Source organism: Hemicordylus capensis, chromosome 1, assembly GCF_027244095.1.
Source record: "Hemicordylus capensis ecotype Gifberg chromosome 1, rHemCap1.1.pri, whole genome shotgun sequence".
In the NCBI taxonomy this organism is placed as follows: domain Eukaryota; kingdom Metazoa; phylum Chordata; class Lepidosauria; order Squamata; family Cordylidae; genus Hemicordylus; species Hemicordylus capensis.
The window spans coordinates 227,126,443-227,150,564 of record NC_069657.1 but is presented as its reverse complement, the minus strand read 5'-3'; the positions used below and the strand labels follow the sequence as shown (position 1 = coordinate 227,150,564).

Below are 24,122 nucleotides of genomic sequence, written 5' to 3'. Positions count from 1 at the left end.
GTAACTATCTTAAACAATGACTTTAACCTTTTTTTTTTTTTAAATGGACAGAGGAACCTGGAAATTTGTAGGGTAAATAACTGTGACTTCCGTGTGAGATTTTCTGTTGATTTGGGGGGTGGGGCCAGGTTGGGTCTGTACTTGTTCCCATCCATGGTCCTAGCAGTATTGTGTTCATTTCCCCGTCCATCCACTGGGAATCAGGTTTTCGTCAAAGGAAAGACGTGCCCAGGGCCTGGATTAGGGGGCACCTCCCACTTTGTCTAAATCCAGACTTCCTCCTGTCTCCATAGTAATCAGTTGCTGATGACTGGTCTGGTCCAATTAAGGTTTCCCTTTGCTTGAAGCCTAGGTTGAAGAGAGAAAGAGAGAGATAAATCAAGCCTTGAAGCTTCCAGACATTCTGGGAGATAGTTGCAGAGGTCTGTACAATTGTTAGCTGGCTCCTTCCAAAAGAGTGGCTAGGAATTTGACTTTATTCTGACAAATGGGTGGTCCCCATTTGCAGAGAAGGTTGCCTACAGAGATTTTGACTGGTCTTGAACTTAACTATTTCAGACCACAGGGTGAGGGAATTGCTTGGAGTTCTGGGAGGTGCTGCAAGACACATTTTTGGTCTCTTCGTTCTCAGCAATACCAGCAAGCACTGTGGATTGATGGTCATTTAAATCAAGGGTGAAAAGACCAAATTTTATGAAGTAGTTCTAAATTGAACTTTTATAAATATTAATATCCTTCCAAAATAAAAGGCACACTGTAAGTTTCTTAAACAACTGTAATATGTTAATTCTTTTAAAAAATGTGGTATGATACATTGCTTATTTTTAGATAACTTAGTGCTCATGATCATGTCAAGTTGCATTAGAATTGAAATTGTATGAACAGCATACACAATGTGTTTAATAAAAACACATTCCTAAACAAACTTATTTCATTGAAGAGGCATCAGACTGAGTTGTCCCTAAGTTGTCCTTAAAACTTTTTAAAAGTTTAAAAGTCTTAGTAGTTTTCATTCTTCCCCACTCTCACTATTGTTCATGATAACAAAAGAAGTAAAAGTTTGCCTGCTTTTTCTAAACTCCCAATCTGTTTCTTAATTTTGGACAAATCCGAATGAGGGAAATTTTCTCATCTTTCTGTCCCTGCAAAAGAAGCTCTGCTGTGAATTGCTGATCTAGCAACTGAGGAACTCTAGTTCTAGATACTTAGCCAGTTACTTCTATCGGCAACACTACTGAAAATCCTCTGAAAGTGTACAGATGGAAATTGAGTATGCAGGTGTGCCTCATTATGCATGGGGATTCATTTCCCACAGTTTACCATGGATAACAAAACAGCGGATAATGAGGTATTGAGTCAATGGGACTCAGGGGTGGGGGGCAGGGTTAGGTTCCTGGAGGCACGGAAAACAGACAAATAATGTGTAAAGGGGCCCTGGAAATGGAGAAATAAGTGTCCTACAATGCTCCATGTCTCCAGGTCTCCAGCAGTGTCCCCCAAAAGTCCTAAATGCAGGAATAATTGTGATCCCCTCCCCAGGGGATTTCTAACAGAAATGAGCCACAAAATGGCACCTCTTACTAAAATTGTGGACATAAATGACCTCTGAGGTTATTTATGGCCATCCCAAACTCATAGATATGCAGAATTAGCCCTTTGTTGACCCCTTTTCCCCGTGTATGCCAAGGTTGGGTGTTAATTACCCAACTGCGGATACGCGGAGCCACGGATGTTGGATCCACAGATAACAAGGTTTGCCTGTATTGACTAAAAGAGGAGTAGGAAACCTTTGGTCTTCCAGCAGTAATCAAATTACAACTGATGGGAGCTGTAGTTCAACAACAGCTAAGGTGCCAAAAGTTGTCCACCCCTGCACTAAAGACTTGGCAGAAAAAGACAACTGTAATTTCCCCATTGGATATACTGTACATCAAAAGTCAGTGGCTGAATTGGAACAGTAGAACATCTTTTGTTTCAGCTCCATCAAAATTAATGGAGATTGCAGAGCAATAAAGGCAGTCTATAATAAACTAGATGATGAAAGAAGACATTATTCATAATTAATAATTATGAGAACCCCATATTCGTTAATAATAATAATAATAATAAATAGGTTTGGCATATTATATTAATCAAAATACAACAGGAATATTACTTATTTTTGTGTTGATGTTTTCCAGGATAAAGAAGCATTGCAGCAACAACAGTACAATAATTTAATTCAAATTTCTACTCTCCAATCCAAACTGGATGAAGTCAGGCACAGAGTGCTTACAGAAGGCAGCTTGGATCATATATTAAAGGAACAATTAAAAGCACAAGAGGAACTTCTAGCAAAAAAGAGAGAAGTAAGTTGAAATGAAAACCATAAAGGGCCAGTGAATGAAATAAATTAATTTCTTATAATGAATTCCTGTTCACTAAGACTCCTTGAGGGCATTCAGCACAGTCAGGAAGAAGAGCTGCTGTACCTCCTTTTTTATATTTGTGTTAATCTCTGCCTTTGGAAGCATGCTTATGAAATTAATAAACTATTCATTTCAATAAGACTGCTCATGAGGAACTTAATTTGGATGTCAGCTGGTTGCTGGAGTAGCCCATTTTGTAACTGTAAGATTTTTGCGTGTGTATGTATACACATATAGACATAAAAGGGTAAATTTAAATGCATTTCACTTCTCATCTGATTTAATGGGATTTTGAGTTAACTAGCTTTCTAGTTCTCTTATAGATGTTTTGTGCTAAAAAAGCATTGAAGCAAAGGGTTATCTTGACCTTTTTAGTTTAAAATGTTTTATTTCTCCTAATAAGATGAGGCTTACTGCATAACTGTCCCTTAGCTTGAAAATCTTTTGCCTGTGGGATGTCTGATTTGACTTAAATGTCACATGTAGATTTTTGCAACTGTGGGAGAGAGGTGGGGGGGTTATAAAACAAAATGCATTTCTTTTTTTGCTTCAGGTTGCAGATCTAAAGGAAGAACTCAAACAACTTAAAGAAAACTTGCTGAATAAAAATGAGGAGGTCTTGCAGCTGAGTTCAGATTTGGAGGTGGAAAGAAGTGTTAATGTCACCCAAATAACCCAGCTTCAAGAAGAAAATGTGTGCCTGGAAGTATGTCTAAAACTTATTTTAAGGAAAACATTATTTTAGAGATTGTGCCATTAGCAACTTAATTTGCATATGTTTATTCCAAAATTATGTATCCCAGCTTGCTCAAGCAGAGAGAGAGCAGACAGGAAATAGAAGAGTGTAGGATTTCTTTTTCCCAACCTGCAGCACTGACTTCTTTCCCACCGCCTCTGTCTCCTCTCTGTTTCTTCCTGGCCACTTCACTGAGAACTACATTTAAAATCTTCCATGTCTGGGAGAGCTTGTAAAGACAATGTGAAAGACATGCATTAAAAACCAGATTCTCAGAGTAAGTTTTGGAATGTACTCTGTTTCATTTTAACCAGGGTTAACAACTGCCATATGTAACACTGAACCTTGGTAGAAGGGAGTGGGGTGAATTTCTATGCAAGAAGAGGCAGAGAGCACTCATGGCCGATTCCATCCCTGGTTTCAGTGTTTGCATTGGAAGTGGGACTTACTTCTAAGTTCCATTGAACTCAGTGGGATTTCTGAGTAAACATGCTTTTAGTAGTACTAGGCTTTCAGAGAGGGAACCAGATAAGTGGTTTTCAGTGGCTGGTATTCAGAGCAACAAGCTACTTGCACAAGGACTCTGCATTAGTGCAAAACTGTTGCGCTAAGTTTAGAGCCTGCGCTCCAGGCTAGTGTTGCACTACTGCAAGCATGCTTCTGGTTGCGCAAGTGTGGCACACCTCATTTGTTTTAATGAGAACTTTGCATAAGAGCTCTGTAGCACTCTTCCACAAATCCCTATTGTTAGCACAGTTAAGCTAACTTGTGCTAGTGCAAACTTTCTTATTCCACACGTGGTTCATTACTCTGGATGTTAGCCAGTTTTGAGAAGGCTTTCCATTTACCCACAAAATACTTTTGTTTGGCTAGAACAGAAAAATTTATATCAAGCAGAGAACAGAAAAACTCCTCTCATTGCTTGAACTTGTCTATGTAAAAGACCTATACAGAGATATTAAAATTGTTTTCAGTGGGGCAGAATATCTTCTGTAGAAGGCTGTTGGAAATCCTGGTGGAGGAAGTGTCTGCTGTAGACCCAATCCATTGTATGGTTCAATCTTTATGGACACAGACATATAAAGACCTAGACCAGCAGACACAAGGAGCCTGCAAGTACAGGTGCAGTGGACCATCTTATGATCTAGAGCAGGGACATTAAACTGTGGTCCTCCAGCTGCGCTTGGCCTACCAATCCCATCATCCCTGGCTACTGGCCACTGTGATTGGGGATAATGGGAGTTGTAGACCAACAACAGCTGGAGGACTGCAGTTTGACGCCCCTGATCCTAGAGAGTGAACACCCTCCGAAGGAGGAACTGAGGGGTGCAATCATAATGGATCCTAGCTATTTAGAAATGGCCATTCACAACTATTGGCCCATATTACACAGAATTGTATGTGTGACTCATAATTCAATGAAGTTTTTGTATATTCATTGTGACATGGTGATGTCTGAAAGTTTCATCTCTGAAAACAGAGTAGTTTTTTCTGACCTCCACCTTTGCATTGGGATGCAGTTTGCTTGTAGTCTCAGCCTTTCAGTTGTGCCATCCTCCTTCAGTTATACCAACCTCGGAATGTAATTAATTTGGCAATATTATATTAATCCTGCTCCACATATTTCAGTACCAATGAGCAGCATATAATTTCCAGCAAGGTTCATCTGATAGTGCCAGATGTGTATCTTCAAACTAAGGAAGCCTGAGCCAGTTTTGGAAGGGTGGTATAGAAATAGAATAATAAGTAAGTAGGTAAAATGCCATCAGGAAGAGATATGCCAGATGCACCTCTGAAATAGAAGTTTAGAGACAATAGACTGATACGTTCTTACACTAGCTGCCAAAGTACACCAGTAGCAGTAAGGGAAGGGAAAGAGAGCTGGTCTCGTGGTAGCAAGTATGACTTGTCCCCATAGCTAAGCAGGGTCTGCCCTGGTTGCATATGAATGGGAGACTTAATGTGTGAGCACTGCAAGATATTCCCCTCAGGGAATGAAGCCGCTCTGGGAAGAGCAGAAGGTTTCAAGTTCCCTCCCTGGCTTCTCCAAGATAGGGCTGAGAGAGATTCCTGCCTGCAACCTTGGAGAAACCGCTGCCAGTCTGTGAAGACAATACTGAGCTAGTTAGACCAATGGTCTGACTCAGTATATGGCAGTTTCCTATGTTCCTAAGGGATGACTTCTGTCTGAACAATGTGGAAGTTTTTATTTTCTCCATGGCATTGTAAAAGATTGCAAAAGAAAGCTGATTTTAGTTTTAAAATTGCATTTTGGTGAAATAAGCCTGTAATTACTGCAGTATAATGAGCTGAATTCCAGCATGATACTGGCTGTCAACCTTCTGTGTGAAAAATAGATATTACTAGCTGATCCTGCACAGAGCATCTGTGCGGCAGTACACTCCCCCAACCTTCAGGCCCAGTTTGTTCTCCCCCCAACCTTCTGTTGTAGTTAGTTCATCCCCCCCCACACCCTTCAGGCCCAGTTAGTTCTCTACTTTCTGCCCCAGTCTCCCCTGCCCTGCCCCCCACCTTCTGCCCCAGCGCTAGTTGGGGCCAGCCGTCCCCCCCACCCTGCAGACCGGCATGCCCGGCTTTGTGGGTGGCCTGCCACCTGACTGACTGCTCCCACCGCCCCGCCGTCCACTCTGCCTCCTTTCTCCCCCCTCTTCCCGGTGGCCAGGCCAGGGCCCGCGGCCGCCGCCGCCTCCTCACCAAGGCGGGAGGGCCAGGGCCAGGCCATCCTGCTGCTGCCACCACCTCCTGTCCCCAGCAGCAAGGCAGGGCCGCCACCTCCAGGAGGGCCAGGGCCCGCCTCCTCCTCCTTACCTGGGCGGGCCAGGGCCAGGCAGTCCCACCACCGCCTCCAGCCTCCTCCTCCTGGCAGCCAGGGCCTGCTGCTGCCGCATCCTCCTTACCCAGGTGGGCCAGGGCCAAGCTGTCATGCCGCCTCCCGCCTCCTCCTCCGAGCAGCCAGTCGAGGCCACCTCCTCAGGCCATTTTGCGACCCAACCCCCCGCCGCCACCGCCTGCCACCATTTCCTTTTTCTTCCATTGCCTGCCCCGTCGCTGAGCAGCAGCTCCGTCCCTGCCTTTTCATTGGCCGCGGCTGCAGCGGGGGCGGGGCTTGCCACGCATCCCCACGCATTCTGGCTAAGCATTCTGGCTCTGGCTAAGCATATTAATTATATAGATATTGGTTTTGCCTGTGACCAGTCACATCATCAATAGCGGAGACATCTTGTTCTTTGTAGAATATACTACTGAGACCTATATGGAATATCATCATGCTAGTATAGTTTTGTGTAACTAGCATATTAGTTGCACTAAAGAAATGTAGTACTTGTGTGGTGGTCGTAGTAGAGGGATCTTTCTAATGCTGAACCTTTTTTCTGTTAGGAAACAATAGAGAAACTTAACATGCAAAATCAGGATCCAGGTGATACTGAATCAGCTGTTCTGCAATTTCTGAAGTCCCTGCTTGAAGAAAAGAATCAAGAAACAGACCATTTGAGTGAACAGATTGTGAGATTGGAACATAAGCTAGAAAAAAGCAAGGAAAATGAGGTAAACCCTGATTGTTTGTTTGTTTGTTTGTTTTGATTTATATACTGTCCTTCCAAAAATGGTTCAGGGTGGTTTACATAAAAACAAAAACAAAACAAAATCAATTAAACAATTAAAATCATTTAAAACCAACATTAAAAATTTAAAACCTTAAATCTAATTAAAAGATTGTTTGATACTCAAACTTGTTAATACAAATGACAAAGTTTTGGCATTTAAAGGATCTGTTTCAAAAAGGCGGAAGTGGGATGTGATATATTTTGGCCTCATTTCATAATAGTGATGTGCATGGACCGGTCCGGAGGCCATTCTACAGGCCTCTGGACCGGTCCGGACGTGGGTGGTTCGGAGTTCGGGCAGCCTGGGGTGGGGGTTCCTTTAAGGGCAGGGGGGAGGGTGTACTTACCCCTCCCACCGCTTTTCCCGCTCCCGTGCGCCTCTTTTCATTAGCAATTGGGGCGGCAGGATACCTCCCTGCCACCCCTTCCCCCCTCTCAGCTGCAAAAGGCTTCAGGAAGCCTTTTGCGCGTGCGCACGTTGCGCGCGTGTCATGTCTCTGTGACGTGCGCGTGTGTGGCCACGTGCACATCGCGGAGACATGATGTGCGCATGCGCAAAAGGCTTCCTGAAGCCTTTTGCAGCCAAGAGGGGGAAGGGGCGGCAGGGAGGTATCCTACTGCCCCAATTGCTAACGAAAAGAGGCTTGCAGGAGTGGGAAAAGTGGCGGGAGGGGTAAGTACACCCTCCCCCGCCCTTAAAGGAACCCCCACCCCAGCGCCAGACTGCAGCGCTGCGGTTCCATGCACATCCCTATTTCATAATGCACTCATGGATGGAGGAATTGAAGAGCAGGAGCTCTGAAAGTTGCTACATGTATAGTCCAAGACTCCATAATTTCTAGAAAAATAGTCTCCTCCTAGAAACAGGAATATAGGGAGAGAAGCCTAGTAATAAATGGCTGAGGAGCTTTGAGACCACTGAGAGTGCTTACATTTGGTACACTTGTGCAAGACTCTCCTGTTATTGTATACTTTTGTACCTAATAGCTAAAGCTTCTGACATCAAGTTTACCTCATGAGTGCCATTCCAGCACAGAGCAAGCCAAACTGCATCTGTGACAGGCTGGGATTGTGGGAGTTTGTTGCCTCATCAGACTTGGATTTAGAGGAAGGACTCTTCCAGTGGCAGCCAGAAAAATAGATCAACATTTGCAAAATGCATGCTTTTGGGGTGGGGGGTGCTTCCATGGTTGTTGTTTTTTTTAAAGTCAGTCCACCCATTTGAATGCTTCTGTATCTGTACTGTGCTGAAATAATGTTAGTTGCTGCTGCCGCCACCTGGAGCTTTTAAAAAATCTTTCCATATGGAAGCTGATCATACACAGCTTCTTATGTAGGGCAATCTTGCCTCCATGTTGCTTCTCTGAGATAAACGAATCCTTAGTATGACTTGGAAAATGACTTCAGATCTATTATTTATTTATTTAACCCATTTTAATACCTCCCCATATGCAAGTCCCTGGACAGTTCATAATCTAAGATGCTTTCTTCTTGTACCTTCTCAAAGCATAGAGAACAGTTAACCTATGTTGTTGTTTGGAAAACTTCTTTATCCTTGATGTGTAATTTGTTTTATATCAGTACCCAAACTGCTGTGCTCTCCCCCAACAGTTTTTAGTTGGATGATGCAGGAGGAGGATGCATTTCTGAAAGGACCTGTACATACTGGTTTTCCCTGAGGGTCGTTTTAGGCTCAAAGGCATTGGATGTATAACCATTGCCATTCTTTACTGGAAGCCACTCTGGGGCTACTGTGAGTTTAAGAAAGACTGTAAATACATTAAAATGTTAATTGAACATACCCTGACTTTTAGAGACAAGACACCTTTCTTTTGTATTTTTGTTGACTAGTGTGACTACGTCTCCAGTTATCTATTCATAGGTGATTTTCTGTCAGCTTGTGTTGGCAATGGAGATGGATGGATGGATGGATGGATTGAGTGCCAACTGAACATGAATCAGGAAAATGGTGTTGCACAAAAGATGCAGTGCTATTTTAGATTTAGATGTTAACAAAACCTGCAATATGTGTGCTTTTGTTCTGGAAGACACACACACACACACACACACACACACACACACACACACACACACACACACACACCCTTTTCAAGAAGACAACTGCTGAACTTAACAATCTTCCAGATGAAATCTAGAACAAAAGTTTAAAAAGCAATTAACTGCTGAAGCAACTGGGTACATTTAACCTAGATCACTCCTGTGTTCTAGATATATTAAAGGACTTGATTGATTGATTAAGTGCCATCAAGTCGGTGTTGACTCTTAGCAACCACATAGATAGATTCTCTCCAGGATGATCAACTTGGCCTTGAAGGTCTCTCAGTGGTGTGTTCATTGCTGTTGTAATTGAGTCCATCCACCTTGCTGCTGGTCATCCTCTTCTTCTCTTTCCTTCAACTTTCCCCAGCATTATGGACTTCTCAAGGGAGCTGGGTTTTCACATAATGTGTCCGAAGTATGATAGTTTGAGCTTGGTTATTTGTGATTCGAATGAAAATTCTGGATTGATTTGTTCTATGATCCATTTGTTTGTTTTCCTGGCTGTCCATGGTATCCTCAAAAGTCTTCTCTAGCACCAAAGTTCAAAAGTGTCAATGCTTTTGCGGTGAATACAATCTCCTTTTTGTCAGGCTGTTTTTCCATTCTTTTCAGTTGATTTGAAAATGGTTAGTCTTGTGGCTCGTACTGTGAATGTCTTTCTTTTGATTTTTTTATTCATTGTGGCTAATAAGCCACAAACTCTGGAAGCTGTGTCCTGTGTCTCTGGGGAAGGTATTGAATTCAGGTTCTCTATGCTGCATAGATTTAATATTGAATGTTCTGCTGGTAAGGATAGAGACAACATAAATTATCTGTTCTTTCTCCCAACCTGGACCTCGGTCACCTCCCAAGAAATTGTTAGCTTAGTGTCCCAGTTAAAACCAGGCAAGGCACCTGGAGTGAATCTGATCCCTATGGAGCTATTAAAAGCAAATATTGACTGGTGGGCCCTGGTTTTGGCAAATCTTTTCTCTTATATTGATTGGGTAGCCTGCATACCAGAAGAATGTAATACTGCTGTTATTGTCTCTATTTACAAGAATAGTCAGTGCTCCAACCCATCTAACTATCGCCCAATAATTTTGCTGAGCATAATTAGTAAAATTATGCTCAGCAGACATCTTTGTAACAAACTTATTGATTGGGCGGAGCAAGGGCATAAATATCCTTAGGGATGAACAGGCTGGGTTCTGAGTCGGTCGATCTACACTAGACTAGGCTTTGGTTTTACAGTATTTAATGCAAAAATATGCCAGAAAACCCTCCTCCTCTTTATATGTGGCATTTATTGAATTTAAAGCTGCCTTTGACTCCATCCCTAGATTGTAAGTTTGGAGCAAGTTGGCCAACACTTCTATAGATCCACGACTGCTGCTCATCCATAAGTTATATGAAAACACCTCATTGAGAGTAAAATGCAATAACAAAGGTCATCTGTCTGAGCCAGTAGCCACACAGAAGGGGGTTAAGCAAGGATGTGTCCTTGCTCCCTTTTTGTTTAACTTTTATATTAATTTTTAAATTCCGCTTCTGGATAATCTTGACCTCCATCTGCCTAAGCTAACTGACAGACCCATCTCGATCCTACTTTACGCCGATGGTGTGGCTATACTATCGAGGACATTAATTGGCAAGAGGAGGGTGTTACAAAGACTCACACAGTTTTGTGAAGATGATTCGCTAGTTATAAATAACCAAAAGACTAAGGTTATGGTGTTTGCTAAAAGACCAAAAGAACACAAATGGCAAATTAATGGGAGTAGGGTTGACCTATAAGTACTTAGGTTTAGTTTTAACACAAATGGGACATGGGGTGCACAATACGAACATGCTGCATCAAGTGCTCAGAGCAGTGCATCTGCTATATTTAAAAAGGTCCACACTAAAGGGGGACACTTTATCCCAGCAGCTATTAAGGTGTTCCAGGCCAAAATATTGGCACAGATGCTATATGGAGTCCAGATCCGTTCCACCTGTAACTTCAAACCTATGGAAGTGGGCCAGTCTAGATTCCTTTGTGTAATATTTCAGGTGCCTTGGTGTGTCTCGAATGCCATCCTACGCCTAGAAGCAGGTCTAACCAGAATCGAGGCCCAGGGATGGCTCCACACATTTAACTATTGGCTCAAAGTACATTTCTGCCATCAGAGACTTGCTCCCCTGGTACTGAAAGATGAGTTCCACTCTAACTGGTGTAAGAGCCTCTATGATAAATTGGGTAGATATAGCTTCTCTCCACAATACTTATTTTCATTGGGATATTATGCTGCCAAAGAAATGATTAAACAACGAATATGGGATATGGAGAAGCAAGTTGATCTAAGTTCTGTTGCCCCCTACTACTATCCCAGATGGCTTCCCAAACTAACCTCAGCCAGCTGCATACATCACCAATTTGACCACTCTAAATCAGAGAAGAGCTTTCTCACTGGTGCGGTTAAATGCCCTGCCTTCTGCCATTTTGGACAGCAGATTTAAGAACATACCGCTCAGGTACCAGCTATGTCCATATGGTTCAGGCAATATTGAAACCATTTCACATGTTCTTCTATATTATTCATATTATAGGGACATTCGTATTGCCTGGATTGAACCACTTTTTAAAAATATACCAGTTCGATCGGAAGAATTCTTCCTTCTGGCAGACCAGTATATAGCCATTACAGCTGAGGTTGCAAGATTCTATGTGGCAGCTTGTAAACTAAGATGGGAGCAACTGACTAATTGTAATTGAGACCACTGTATGCACTAATGTTCTATTATCTAGCTCTGTTGCTTTGATCTTATTTGGTTTTATCTTGATTGTTATTGTTACTTTTAATTTTATTTGCTGATTGCTGGTCACTGACCGTAATAAATTCATTCATTCATATCTGTTCTTTCTTGAATGAAAAGTAAAAGGTCACAAGACAAAATTTATGTTTTCATAGGAATTAAAATCTTAAGTCTTAATTGGTGTTTCAGATTCTAGAAAAGCAAATGTTCGAAATTGAGGACATGAAATCAGTTATAGAACATCTTCGTGCTGACAAGGAACGATTGCTAAGGGATAAAACGGAAGAAATAGACCAGCTTCATGGAGTAATTGTTAAACTTCAAAAGGAGTTGTCACTTCTTGAACCCATGTGTCATGAAGTCAGTGATAGCCAAGATCGTCTAAATAGCCTGGTTCTGGAAGAGCAAGAGGAAAATCAGGAACATAAATCGGAGAAAGGATTACTAAATCATGTGGAAAGCAGAGCTGAGGATGACAAGTATTATTTACTTCATTCAGGCCAGAAACAGCTTCAGGAACAACTGGAACTTGTTTTGGCAGACAGAGAAGCTTTGCAACAGCTCCTTAAAGAAAAAGAATCTCAGTTCAAAATAGAAATAAATATACTAAAACAAAACCTTCAAAATGTTCAGGAGTCTGCTGTACAGTATTTTACAGAACTTACAGCTTTACATCTACAGTATAAAGAATTACAGGAAGAACAAAAGCACCTGAAGATATGTTTAACACAAAGAGATACAGAAATGACTGTGACCACTTCTTGTATCCAGGAACTTGAAGATAAACTGAGAGAGAAAGAAGCCAAACTTGCAGAGAGAGAACAGTTCCAAAGAGTATTAGAGCAGAAATTAAATCAAGCAACTGAAGTACAGCATATAAAAGAAAATGTTGTACAGCTTCAAAATGAATTGCAGATCTTGGTGCAAACACTGCATGACAAAGATGTTACTCATCAGGAAGAGATTAGCAAACTACAAACTGCTGCTCTGGGATTCAAGTCTCAGATTGAGGCAAATGTGGAAGAACAGGAAGCACTGAGATCTGAAAGAGATCTTCTCCACTCGCAATTGAAATCCTACATGGAAAAGGTTCAAGATGATAATAAAGAAACTAAACTTCATAAGCTGGTGCTAGAACATAATGTCCATGTTTCTTCTGAAGAAATAAAGGAAGGAGGAGAAGAGAGAGAACCAAGTAATAAGCCACCAGAATCCATTGAATTATCCTTTAGTGATAAACTGGTATGTATTGCCCATAATATTTTTAATGCCCAAGTGCTGGTCAAAATTACATATATTTTAGGATAGTAGAATGAGGTTAGTTAAGAAACCCCATATTTTATTTATTGTATTTATATTCTACCTTTATGCCTGACACTGCTATACAGGCAAACCTCTTTACTCGCGGATCCATTATCTGCAGTATCACATATCCGCGGTTGGGAAAGTAACACCCAACCTCGGCATATGTGTAAAGCGGGGGGGGGGGCACACTGACCTTGTCAGTGTCTGCAGATCGGGGTGTCCAGAAATGACGATGGAAATCATTTCTGGCTGCTATTTTAGGGATCGGAGCCACAAAATGGCTCCAGTCAAAACATTGAAAAACACACATGCAATTTTCGGTCGTTTTGGGGGCACATCGCAACTCGGGGGGAGCAGCAGAACAAGGTAAGAAGCTCCCCCCCCATGCAAAAATTAGCCGATTAGTAGCTGATTTTTGGCAGTTTGGGGGTCATTTTCAGTCACTTTAGAAACACCCCTCCCCGCAATGATCTAATATTAATGGTTTCCGTATCCGCAGTACAGCTGTGGAACGGAACCCCTGCAAATATCAAGGTCCACCTGAAAGGCAATAAAGTAATCAGATGGTATCTCAGTGCTTTATGGCTATATGGTTATTTCAACTCCAGAAATTCCTGGAATAAACTGATTATCTGGATCTATTTCTGTCTGGCTCACAACGCAGTTTTTGAATGGAAACTGCCTTGGTTGCTGTAGCTGCTGATCTGTACCAGGAACTGCATAGTTGGAGTGTATCCCTTTTAGTTCTGCTGGACCTTTCAACAGCTTTTAATACCATCAACTATGGTACCTCCTGGACAGGTTAGAGGCACTGTTTCAGATAGTGGCATTGGGTGAGTCCTAATTGACACCATAGCTATTGGCTTACAGAGTCCCCCACCACCACCATGTTATTTAATATTGATACAAAAATGCTGGGTGAAGTCATTGGGGAAATTGTCCTGGTATATTATCAATATGCTAATGATATCCAGTTTTGCATCTAACTACCAGCCTCAGCGGGAGGGCAGTTGATGTCTTGAACTGTTGCCTAGAGACAATGACGGCCTGAGTGAGGGTGAACAAGCAGATCTTAAATTCCAAATAAGTTGGGGGTTCTGATTCAGGAGAGGGATTGACCCGATTACTGTTCGTTCACCTATTCTGGATAGCGTTGCACTCCTCTTAAATAATCAGGTATGCAGTTTGGTACTGGATCTAGCCTCACTGCTAGATGATCAGAAGGTGGCTGTGGTCATTTTTGGCTCATTCGGAACTGGCCATGGTCATCCATTCATGTGTTACCTCTCCTTTGGACTGCTGTATTGTACTCGATGTCCAGTTGCCTTTGAAGACCCTTTGGAAATGGCAGCTGGTTCAGGATGCAGCCACAGTTGTGCTGAAGGGTTTTAGGAGCTCAGAGTAGATAGCACCTGTGCTAGGTTTCCAGGTACAATTCAAGGTGCTAGTTCTTACCTTTAAAGCCATATATGGCTTAAGGTGAAGATACCTGAGGCACTACCTTCTCCCATATGAATCTGTGTGCTCTATTAGATCATGCAGGGAGGCAGTTCTCTGCATTCCTATAAGCTTTTTTACACACAAGCATGGGCTTTTTCTGTAGTTGCCCGGAACTTCCCCCATCCACCCCCAGGATATACATTTAGTCCTGTCACCGACTGTTTTTAAACAGAAATTGTTTAATTTCTGTCTTGTTTAGGCCTGTTAGCTCAATTTCAAATCTGTTTTTAATTGTTGTTTAATATTGTGATTTTGCATATGTTAGCTGCTTTGGACATCTTTGGGATGATTTTGCAGGGGTGTGTGTGTGTGTGTGTTCTACAAAAGATGACTGACAATAGAGATAACCAGAGAAGCCAAAATTTTAGTTAAATATTTTGGGTAATGCCTTCATTAAAATGTTTATTTTAAGTAAATCCTCTCTCACTGTAGAGAAGTAAACGTTTAAGTAAATATTTTTGGCATGAGGTGTACATACACACTTGCCTTGTCCACACATATTTGTTGCCCTAATTAGCTGTTGCTTTGGAACTGTTGTTTCTAAAATCCAGACTTCTTCCTGGAAGCAAGCAATCACAATTGGGCAAATAAATTGGATTCAGAAGCCACAACAGATCAGGGTTGCAAAGAGGCTCACTCTGGACTACTGCTCCCAGTGTCAGGTTATCTAAATGTCAGGTGCCCAAGGAAAGGTGCACTCCCTGCATGAATGTCAGGCAGGGTTCCAGCCCCTTTGCAAACAAACTTACCATATGCGGAGCCCCCACCCACTGCTGAAAGCAAGAGGTCCATTTTCTCAGGGTGTGAATATGTTTGTAAAAAGCATTATTTCCCCCATTTTGACTCAGCCCTAATGAGTGATTTCATGCTAAAGCAACTTACTGAATGTTTGTATTGCTTTGCAGGAAAAAAATGTTGCCATGTCTAATCTGAAGACCGCCAACAAAAATCTTAGCATTCAAGATAACCCTCCAGAAGGCATGCTTTTGATTCAGGAAGCAGAGAGAACAAATGCTGTTAAAGAACAGCAAAATCTAAAGCCCCATTTTCAACACAGGTTGCAACTTAATAATCTTTCTCAAAGCACACAACTGACTCAAAATATATTTGAAAACTTCCAAAGTATAGTCATGGATGAGATTTCATGGGACTCACCTGAGATTATGAGAAAACAGAATAGCATGGAGCTCCAAGCAAGTCTTCCTGTAACACCCTTCTCGGATGTTGATGGTATACACAGCATAGGCTTTGACAGTTTGTGCTCAGAATCCTTGGTCCTACAGGGAGACACCTCTGGCTTCCTGGAATCCGCTAGTTTCTGTCCTAATGGCAATGAAGGAACAACAACTCTCCCCTTCCACTTTCCAGCTTTCTCAGGACCTACCTTCTCCGTTATTGATCACACTGATGCACAAGAGAATATTCCAGTAAGTGATTGATTATTTTCAAAGCACAGTTTGGTTTGTTGCCAAGTCATGTTCTCCCAGTAGTTCCCATGGAAACTAAATGAGTGAAGAATAATAGGTATTGTGTCATAGTAGCCAGATGTTATCACTTCATCATCAACTTCAGTCAATGAAGCAAAGGTAATTCTGGGCTATATTGAGACATCTTTTAATAATTAGTTGTATGTGGGTGAATCCAACTGTCTTGAAAGTAAATGAGATTGCTTTAAGCTGAACAAGAGACTGAGCTGCTGTACAATTAGAAAGTTCTCTTCTAATCTGACAAACAGTATAGTATAGTATTTGAATTGGGGATTGGGTGCTAATTTCTCCATGGGGATGGATGAGAAGGGGAAACGTGATCCAAATCCCACTCCCATTCTTGGACCAAATTATTAATGAATTGTTCCTCAGATACAGGAGAGGAACAGGTGTGCTCTCCTATTTGAGGACAAAAGGTGCAGGCACACATGTTGAGGAATAAGATTCTTCATGACTATGAAGCATCCTTGGACTTGCAAGTTCAGTGGCTTCCTAAACTACTTCTGTTTCTTGCTCTCTGTGTGAAGTGCTGGTGTCCAACAGTGTTCCCTCTAACAGGGAATCCCAGATGTTGTGGACTACCAATTCCATAATTCCCAGCCAAATTCCATTGTAGCTGTAGATGCTGGGAGTTGTAGTCATCAGCATCTGGAATTCCCTGTTAGAGGGAATGCTGGTGTCCAGGAAAGCCAAGTACCCCTCCTCCTGACTGTGAAAAGCCTTTGGCAGCCCATATCAGGGAAGGCTTCCCCTGGTTATATAAAGCTATTTCAGCAGTCAGTGATTGGAAAAGGCTTGCAAGCTTCTCCCAGTCCCTGGCTGCCTTTAACAGCTGCACCCAAAAACTTGATGGCTGCTCGTATTTTGAAAAAAAGAATGTTCTGACGTTATATACAGATGCATCCTTCATCACTGATAACAATAAATATAGGACATGTAGTGTGAGCTGTGATCCTAAAATAGTGTTCTCTCTGGTGGTGGGGGGGGGGGAGGTAAAGCAACAGTATGCATCCTGTTATTGTGAAGCAATTTGAATGAACCTGGAAATTTTGTTTTTATATGTTCATTTCTGAATAGGTTAGAGATGATGAAAGCTTCGCTCTGATGCCATCTGAGTTGCAGGATGATGTGAAATCAACTATGTCCAGACTTGAAGGTGCAAGCATTGAATATGGCAGCAGTGAGTTAATGGATCCATATGCTTTTTGCTTATTTCAGTGAGCCTACTTGAGTGTTAATTTGCTCCTGGGATGTGCCTGGAAAGCATTCCGCAGCTTCCTATGCTCTCCCTTTTTCCTTTAACTAGACTGCAAGTAGAAGCTAATTAGTGAACTGAATATATTCCAACAAGAGGATCTCCCTGCCAGTAAGTGATAATAGCCCACTCCCAGTCTCATCCCTAGTACAACCTGGGGGCCAAGTGATAGTAGTCTTCTCTTCTGCAGGCTAAACATACCCAGCTCCTTCAGCCATTCCAGACCCCTCACCATCTTTCTTGTCTTCCTCTGAACCCATTCCAATTTATCCTTAAATCCTTAAAATATGGGGCCCAGAACTGGGACTCAGTGGCTGCAATCCTGACTAACAAAGCAGATGCAGAATGTGAGCTGCATGCCTCCTGTGGAGGACTAAAACTAATTGCGCAGCAACCAGTGCTCAGTGAGGAGGATGAATTTCAGGTTCCTTCCTTCCCCTCAAAGCACCCTGTGCTTAGTAGAAATATGTCCCTGAGGGTCATGCAGCCCCCAGGGACAGATTGTCATGTGGCATAGAGTGCTTCTGGAGGAAGGAGTGATAGAGGGATTAGATGTCGCCTATCCTTCCTTTAGTCTCCAGAACTGCACTAGTCTGGCTAAAGACAAGGTTGTAACCAGCTGTCATAGTGTTGCACTCTATGGTCCTCCTTGGGCCAATGCTGATCTCTCCTTTGGTTGGGTCAATATCTTAGAGCAGGCCTGCACATCTTTGGCCCTCCTGCAGATGTTGGACTACATTTCCCATAATTCCTGACTACGGGCCCCTGTGACTGGGGATATAGTAAAAACAAAACAAACAGCTGGAGGGCCAAAGTTGAGCAGCCCTGTCTTAGAAGGACATCAGAAACCTTTGGCTATGGATGCTACTGCTTAATCATTGCTGGGAGATATGAATGCCTTGCTGCTTGTGTCAAAGGAATGTCTAGCACCCTGCTAGGAAGCAGAACCCCCAGGCTGACATGACCCTCCCTCTTCCTTCTTTTTTCTTAGGACTCTGTTTCTGGTTTTGTCTTTTAGATACTAGTGCAAATGTCGTATTTCAGCTTAAACAGAAAGATCTAGAAACTATAGTTCACCAAGAGAGCAATATGATGGCTTATCTGCAGTACTTGAGAATGGTTCCAGATATCACTGAACCAACAATGAAAGAAAAAGACACATTTTCACAACAATTGAAGGTAATGTGTAATAGGAAAACTGCTGGACACTTTATTGTGTGTCAAATAGCAACATATTACATGTGAAACATTGATTTTTAAATTTGAGCAAAATACAAGGAAGGCCACCTGTTTAGATGGTTGCCATCTACTGTAATTTGTACTGCTTTTCAAGACGCCTTATATATAAAGAGAGTAGAACGCGAGAGAATGACTAATTCAGTTTTGACAGGCTGCCAGCAACCTTTTGGGTCAGAATCTGACCATTTGCATCTGAGTTGCTAGAACATTTTACAACATCTTTACTTTGTATGTGAATAGAATCTCTTTTCGGGTGGGCGGCGGGGTGGTCCATGAGAAAAGGTAAGAGGGTGCTCTTCTCACATTGAGGGTATTTGCAGAGGCTTATTTTAGGATGACATATAGCTGAAAATATTGAGACTTGTGCAGTTCATACATCCTCCTGCAATCTGTCTCAGTTAGCATGGCACTTCTGCATTTTTGGTGTTTATACCATGAAATTTAATACCTCATTTAGACACTAACTTTGCTAATTTGGTTTGATTTGACCAAATGTCTTGTTCGGACAAGTATAAGAGCAGCCCTGCTGGTTTAGGCCAAAGGCCTGTCTAGTCCAGCATCCTGTTTCACACAGTGGCCCACCAGATGCCTCTGAGAAGCCCACAGCAAGAGGTGAAGGCATGCCCACACTCCTGTTCTTGCTCCCCTGCAACTGGTATTTAGAGGCATCTTGCCTCTGAGGCTGGAGCCTCCTTCCTTCCACAAGGAGGAAGCCATTCTTTAAAAGCAGCCCAGCACTGGCACAATGAAAGCTGGGCAGCTGCAACAATCCTCAGGATCATCTAGGGGGTGGGGCAGGGAGTGACTAAGAAGAAGCTGGTCACTTGAGCGGGGCAGCTGAGATCCGCAGTGCTGCCTGGGGTCCCTCTCGAGCATCCCCCAGGCATCCCTGCTGTTCTCAGCCAACCACACGAGTGACCAGCTTCTTTATCATTCCCTGCCCACCCCCTGGATGATCTCAAGGTTCCCTGCAGCCGCTCAGCTTTCTCCATCGCAGTGCTGGGGGGCTGGGAATTCCGAAGCAGAATTCTGACTTTTACTGAAGCACACAGTCCTAATCCCTAATGCCAGCATTCCATTGTGCAGAACATTGGCCACTGATAATAGTGAAATGCATGCTTCAAGAACTGCAGGTGGGAACTAGCTTGGCTAAGAACTGAACATGAGAATCCGTAATCACCTGCACCTGCTAAAAGGAAAGGTCCTACCAGTTTGTGTGCCTGGCATGGCTCTCCTCACTTGTAGCATGTGTTGCTTGAGTGTCCTTTAAAACAATTTAATTTTACATGCTCACCAAACCTTTCTGTACACCCAGGCATCTGTTCTGTGTGGGCCTTGCTTTGTTTTTGGTTGAAAGAAGCCAGAGACAAACCAGCTTTATATGTTTCTTTTATATTTTAAAAAACAGTAGACTGTCCTCTTTTGAAGTCCATGGGAAGTTTCATGCATGATCACGCAAATTTATAGACATCTGCTTGAAATGTGATCTAGTGCATGTTGCAATATGACCTGGATGCTACTGTATTATAAAATCTCTGCTCTACTCTACCTATCTTCCTTTTCACAACACAGAAAAGTATGATACGTTCTTTATTCAGTCACTGACCAGAAAAACAAAACATCAAAATATTTTTTTTTTAAATCACAGCATAAAAAATTACATCCAACAACTACAGAAAGGTTAAGAAGCTGTAGAAGATATCATAACTTGCCCAATCCTATTAGCAGTCAGAAGAAATTTGGCCACATTATATGTAACTTCAGCATCTCGATCTGACAGTAAATAACTAATACAGGATTCATCTGAATGGCCAGAACAATTTTTAAAATATGGAGCAATAAGAGCAACCTAAAACTCATTTCAAAATTTACCACATAGTAAAATACCATTAATTGGCTCCATGTGGACAAAACCGCACTGAATGAGGGACTTTTTTGGACCTGCCCTCCACTACTGCAGATGGGAGTGCACTGAAGTGAGCTAAAGAGAATATTCTATATTTAGGACTACAAGCGGATTTAAATATGTGGCAGGCAAAACCTCAAATAATTTCAAGCTGTAAACAAATCAATAGGTTGAGTATATCTATCTCTACAAAGAGTATGTTCTTTATTGTTTTAATTTAATTTTTTAATTTTATTTTATTTTATTTTATTTTTACATTTATATCCTGCTCTTCCTCCAAGGAGCCCAGAGTGGTGAACTACATAATTGGGTTTCTCCTCACAACAACCCTGTGAAGTAGGTTAGGCTGAGAGAGAAGTGACTGGCTCAGATTCACCCAGCTAGTATCGTGGCTGAATGTGGATTTGAACTTGAGTCTCCCCGGTCCTAGTCCAGCACTCTAACCACTACACCACGCTGGTTCTTGATAAGCCACATCCAGTATCATCTGCTTAAGAGCAAGCTTAGTTCGTTCGTAGCCCCAATCCAGTAATAGAGCAGGCGAAAAACCAAAATGATGTAATTTGGCCTCGATAGTTTCCACTCTAGTTGGAGATCCTCTACCTGATAACAACAGAGGGATTAGGCCTTTAGGAAGGAGAAGAAGTCTTAACCAAAAATTGCAGATTAAGAGCCAAGCTCTGACTTCCACCCTGTGCATACCAGACTATATTTAGCACCCTGTGCATACTGGCTATATTCCATGATATCAGTGCAATTGAGCTCAAAAAGGCTGGATGTCAGGCAGAAGAAAGCTTTGATGGAGCTATGCTTTGCTGGACTCCCTAAATGGGATAGGAGACTCCATTGATCATCAAATGAAGACACACAGTCATTAGAGTTAAACTGTAGCTGTAGCTGTGTAAAATCCATTTTGTGATTATGGATAGACCTATTGCAGAAGCACAAAGAGAAACCTTCTCCTGATGCCCAGCTGTGTAGACTTGGAATCATTTAGTGTACAGATTTATTTGTTTGTCATGCTTTTATGCCGCCTGGTATGTACATCTCTAGGTGGTGTACAAAATATATATTCTTGGATGGTACAATGTGTTCAACAGGCAGGTGCTTGGATGGTGCTATAATACTAGGAGAGGAGGGGCTAGATAAAGAAATCTCTTGCAAAAACTGTGAGCTAATTGCAGAAAAATAATTAATTTGAGTAGGGTGCACAGTTACTTGCAAAGAATGGGAAACACAGGGGTAAGGAAACAACAACAACAACAACAAGCTTAACATTTCTGGGGTGCAGTAGTTCATCCCATAAAGGTAAAGTGTGCTGTCGCACCGGTGTCGACTCCTGGCATCCACAGAGCCCTGTGGTTGTCTTTGATAGAAGCGGGGTTTACCATTGTCATCTCCTGCACAGTATGAGATGATGGCTTTCAGCACCTTCCTATGTCGCTGCTGCCCAATATAGGTGTTTCCTATAGTCTGGGAAGCATACCAGCGGGGATTCGAACAGGCAATTTCTGACTTGCTGGTCATTTTCCTGTAGTGCCATTAGGTGGCTCCCAATTCATCCCATAAGCATGTGCTAATAGAGACATTACTTGTTCTCATCTGGAGGTGGCAGTGTTTATTTCTGTTGGCCTACATTTAGAGACTCTGACATAAGGCACCTTCCTATGTGACAGGTCAGTTCTTCTGAATGAATGTTAGCACATCTACTTTATTTATTTTACTGCTCCAAGAAGCAGCAGTAATCAGGGAAGCAAAAGAAATGCTGTTTCAACAGCATTGAAACAAATCAAATATTCAGTGACTTAAGCATTTTGTTTTGATTTTTATGATGATCTGCTTGGCTGCACTGAACATGCTACACTTGAGAAGCAAAACCTAGCAAATATTCAAACCAGCCCGAGTTTTAAATGCTATCCAATGCCTGACTGATTCTATATGTAATATGCTTCTGTTGTGGGAAACTGAAATAAATGGAAATTCTGTTGATGTGCAAGCCGTCTCCATACGCAAGTACACTGTGTGGTTAAGCTTCATGAGTAGGTATTGAAATTAGTACCAAGGACATTCAGGCTGAATTGTTTTGAGTGACCAACACAGTGAAATTATTAGCTCTTCGGGGCTGTCTTAGGGCTTCTTAGGTCACTATCAAACATAGTAGCTCATATATTGGACACCATTTTAATGGTAGAAGAACTGCTTTCTGAGAACATAAGTCCCTGCTCTTCCACATCATCATTGGCAGTAGGATTGTCCATCACAAGATATTCAGAATTCTCTAGGAAATACCATGGACCTTGGCAGCTGCTCTATCCATTTTAAATTGAATTGTAGAGATATAGAGTTCATTCTGGTCTGTTTTTACAGTTGCTTTGAGTTCCCCTCTCTTCTCTTTCTCATTATAATACTCTGTGATTTACAGATGTAAACAGATGAATTAGGAATACACTATACTAGAATGCATTCTGCTTATTCTCCTCGTGAAGCTGGCCAGTTGCAACATAGATCCCTCCTCCCTGAAAGGATGGTACTGCGGTTGTGGTGGGAAGAAATTGTACGATGTTTGCAAACTATAAGACAGAGCTATTTTAGGTGGTAAATGTCTTGATGAGTCTAGAATGTCTGCTTGATCTGGATCGTGATCCATTGTAATAATAAGCAATGAGTTCGTAAGTGTCTTGATGAGTCTGGAATGTCTGTCTTGTTACTGGTTAACATGTGTTTATCCCTTTCAGAATGTCCTGAAGATGGTATATGAAGAGAGCTACAAAATACTGGTCTTGTCAGAAAACTCTCTGCCTCCTAATGATAAAAACAATGTCCAGCAGGCACTATCAATGCAAGGATGGCAAAGAGAGAGATTAACCTTGCTTGAAACAGTACAGTCACTGAAGGATTACCTCAATAAAGAGCCAAATAAAGATGACAAGGTACATGGTTTGTAAGAGAGTTTTCTTCCCTTAAAGTCAATTAGCAATTTTTGAGGGGTTTTTGTTTTTATTAGATTGTGGGGGGATCCCAGAAATTGAGCACCTGCTTGCCAGAGAATTCAGAAGCCTGGCAAAGAAAGATGAGCTGAAGAGGCTGATGGGGCAGTTGAAGCTGCTTGAATCTTCTGAAATGTCACAAACACACGAGTCAAGGCAGACAGCAGTAATGCCACCACTGATAAACACAAAACTATAGATATGTTGCATCACAAAACAAACATTCTGCTGCTGCTTGGTCAAACAAGCCCTTGCTAGAGAACCTTTTATGGTTTCTGGCCTAGATGGATCCTAGAGATGATATAGATGGAAGCATGCCTGGATAGTTAAAGTAAGGGGTCATGCAGCATTCTACCATTACAACTGGCCGTTCTAAGTCTTTGTAAAATCAAGATAATTTGTCCCAGTTCCTTAAAACTTGGCCTGATCAGCACTATAACCTGGCCAGATTTGGGGGGGTGGGGGGGATATATTGTATATGGTGGTATGCTGGCATATTAATTGTTGTAGCAATTTGTATAATGGTTCAGGGAGTGAGGGAGTGTTATGTTTTGAATGGGGAGTAGGTGAATGAGGGAAACAAAGAGAAAATTGCAATCTCTGAGGAGAAAAGTCAACACAGTATGAAAATTAGGCCTGTGCCTTGGGAATCAGTCAAAAGTAGGGATGTGTGAGCTGGCCAGTTGGGTTCGAATCCAATCTGTATTTGAACCGGTTTGGCTTTGGTCTAGGTTGAACTGGGCCCAGTCTGGTTCATCCATCAAACCGGGCTGAGCTGGTTCCCGGGCTGGCTTGGGTATGCTTGAGGATTCCTCTTTACAAGTAAAGGGCATCCCT

General features: G+C 42.1%; 1 protein-coding gene and 1 long non-coding RNA gene across 7 annotated transcripts in view; one reads left to right on the top strand and one right to left on the bottom strand.

The window, feature by feature from the left end:
• The window catches only part of PCNT (pericentrin), a 153,641-nt gene that overhangs the window by 95,509 nt on the left and 34,010 nt on the right, over positions 1 to 24,122 (top strand). For 4 of the 5 annotated variants that reach the window (XM_053282993.1, XM_053282992.1, XM_053282995.1 and 1 more), the window contains 8 exons: positions 2,181 to 2,348; positions 2,962 to 3,114; positions 6,544 to 6,711; positions 11,796 to 12,848; positions 15,317 to 15,838; positions 16,976 to 17,078; positions 18,172 to 18,332; positions 23,034 to 23,228. In XM_053282993.1, coding sequence (XP_053138968.1) covers positions 2,181 to 2,348; positions 2,962 to 3,114; positions 6,544 to 6,711; positions 11,796 to 12,848; positions 15,317 to 15,838; positions 16,976 to 17,078; positions 18,172 to 18,332; positions 23,034 to 23,228 — 2,523 coding nt within the window. The remainder of the gene's footprint in view (positions 1 to 2,180; positions 2,349 to 2,961; positions 3,115 to 6,543; positions 6,712 to 11,795; positions 12,849 to 15,316; positions 15,839 to 16,975; positions 17,079 to 18,171; positions 18,333 to 23,033; positions 23,229 to 24,122) is intronic. The other variant, XM_053282994.1, reaches the window with a different exon arrangement.
• LOC128339315 (uncharacterized) lies at positions 10 to 15,704 on the bottom strand. Of its 2 annotated transcripts, XR_008312986.1 has the most exons (3): positions 15,567 to 15,694; positions 3,274 to 3,373; positions 10 to 348 (listed from the first exon to the last, which is right to left on the bottom strand). It is a non-coding gene; the product is annotated as an uncharacterized LOC128339315 (long non-coding RNA). The 2 variants fall into 2 exon arrangements; XR_008312985.1 differs by lacking the exon at positions 3,274 to 3,373 and having other exon boundaries at positions 15,567 to 15,704.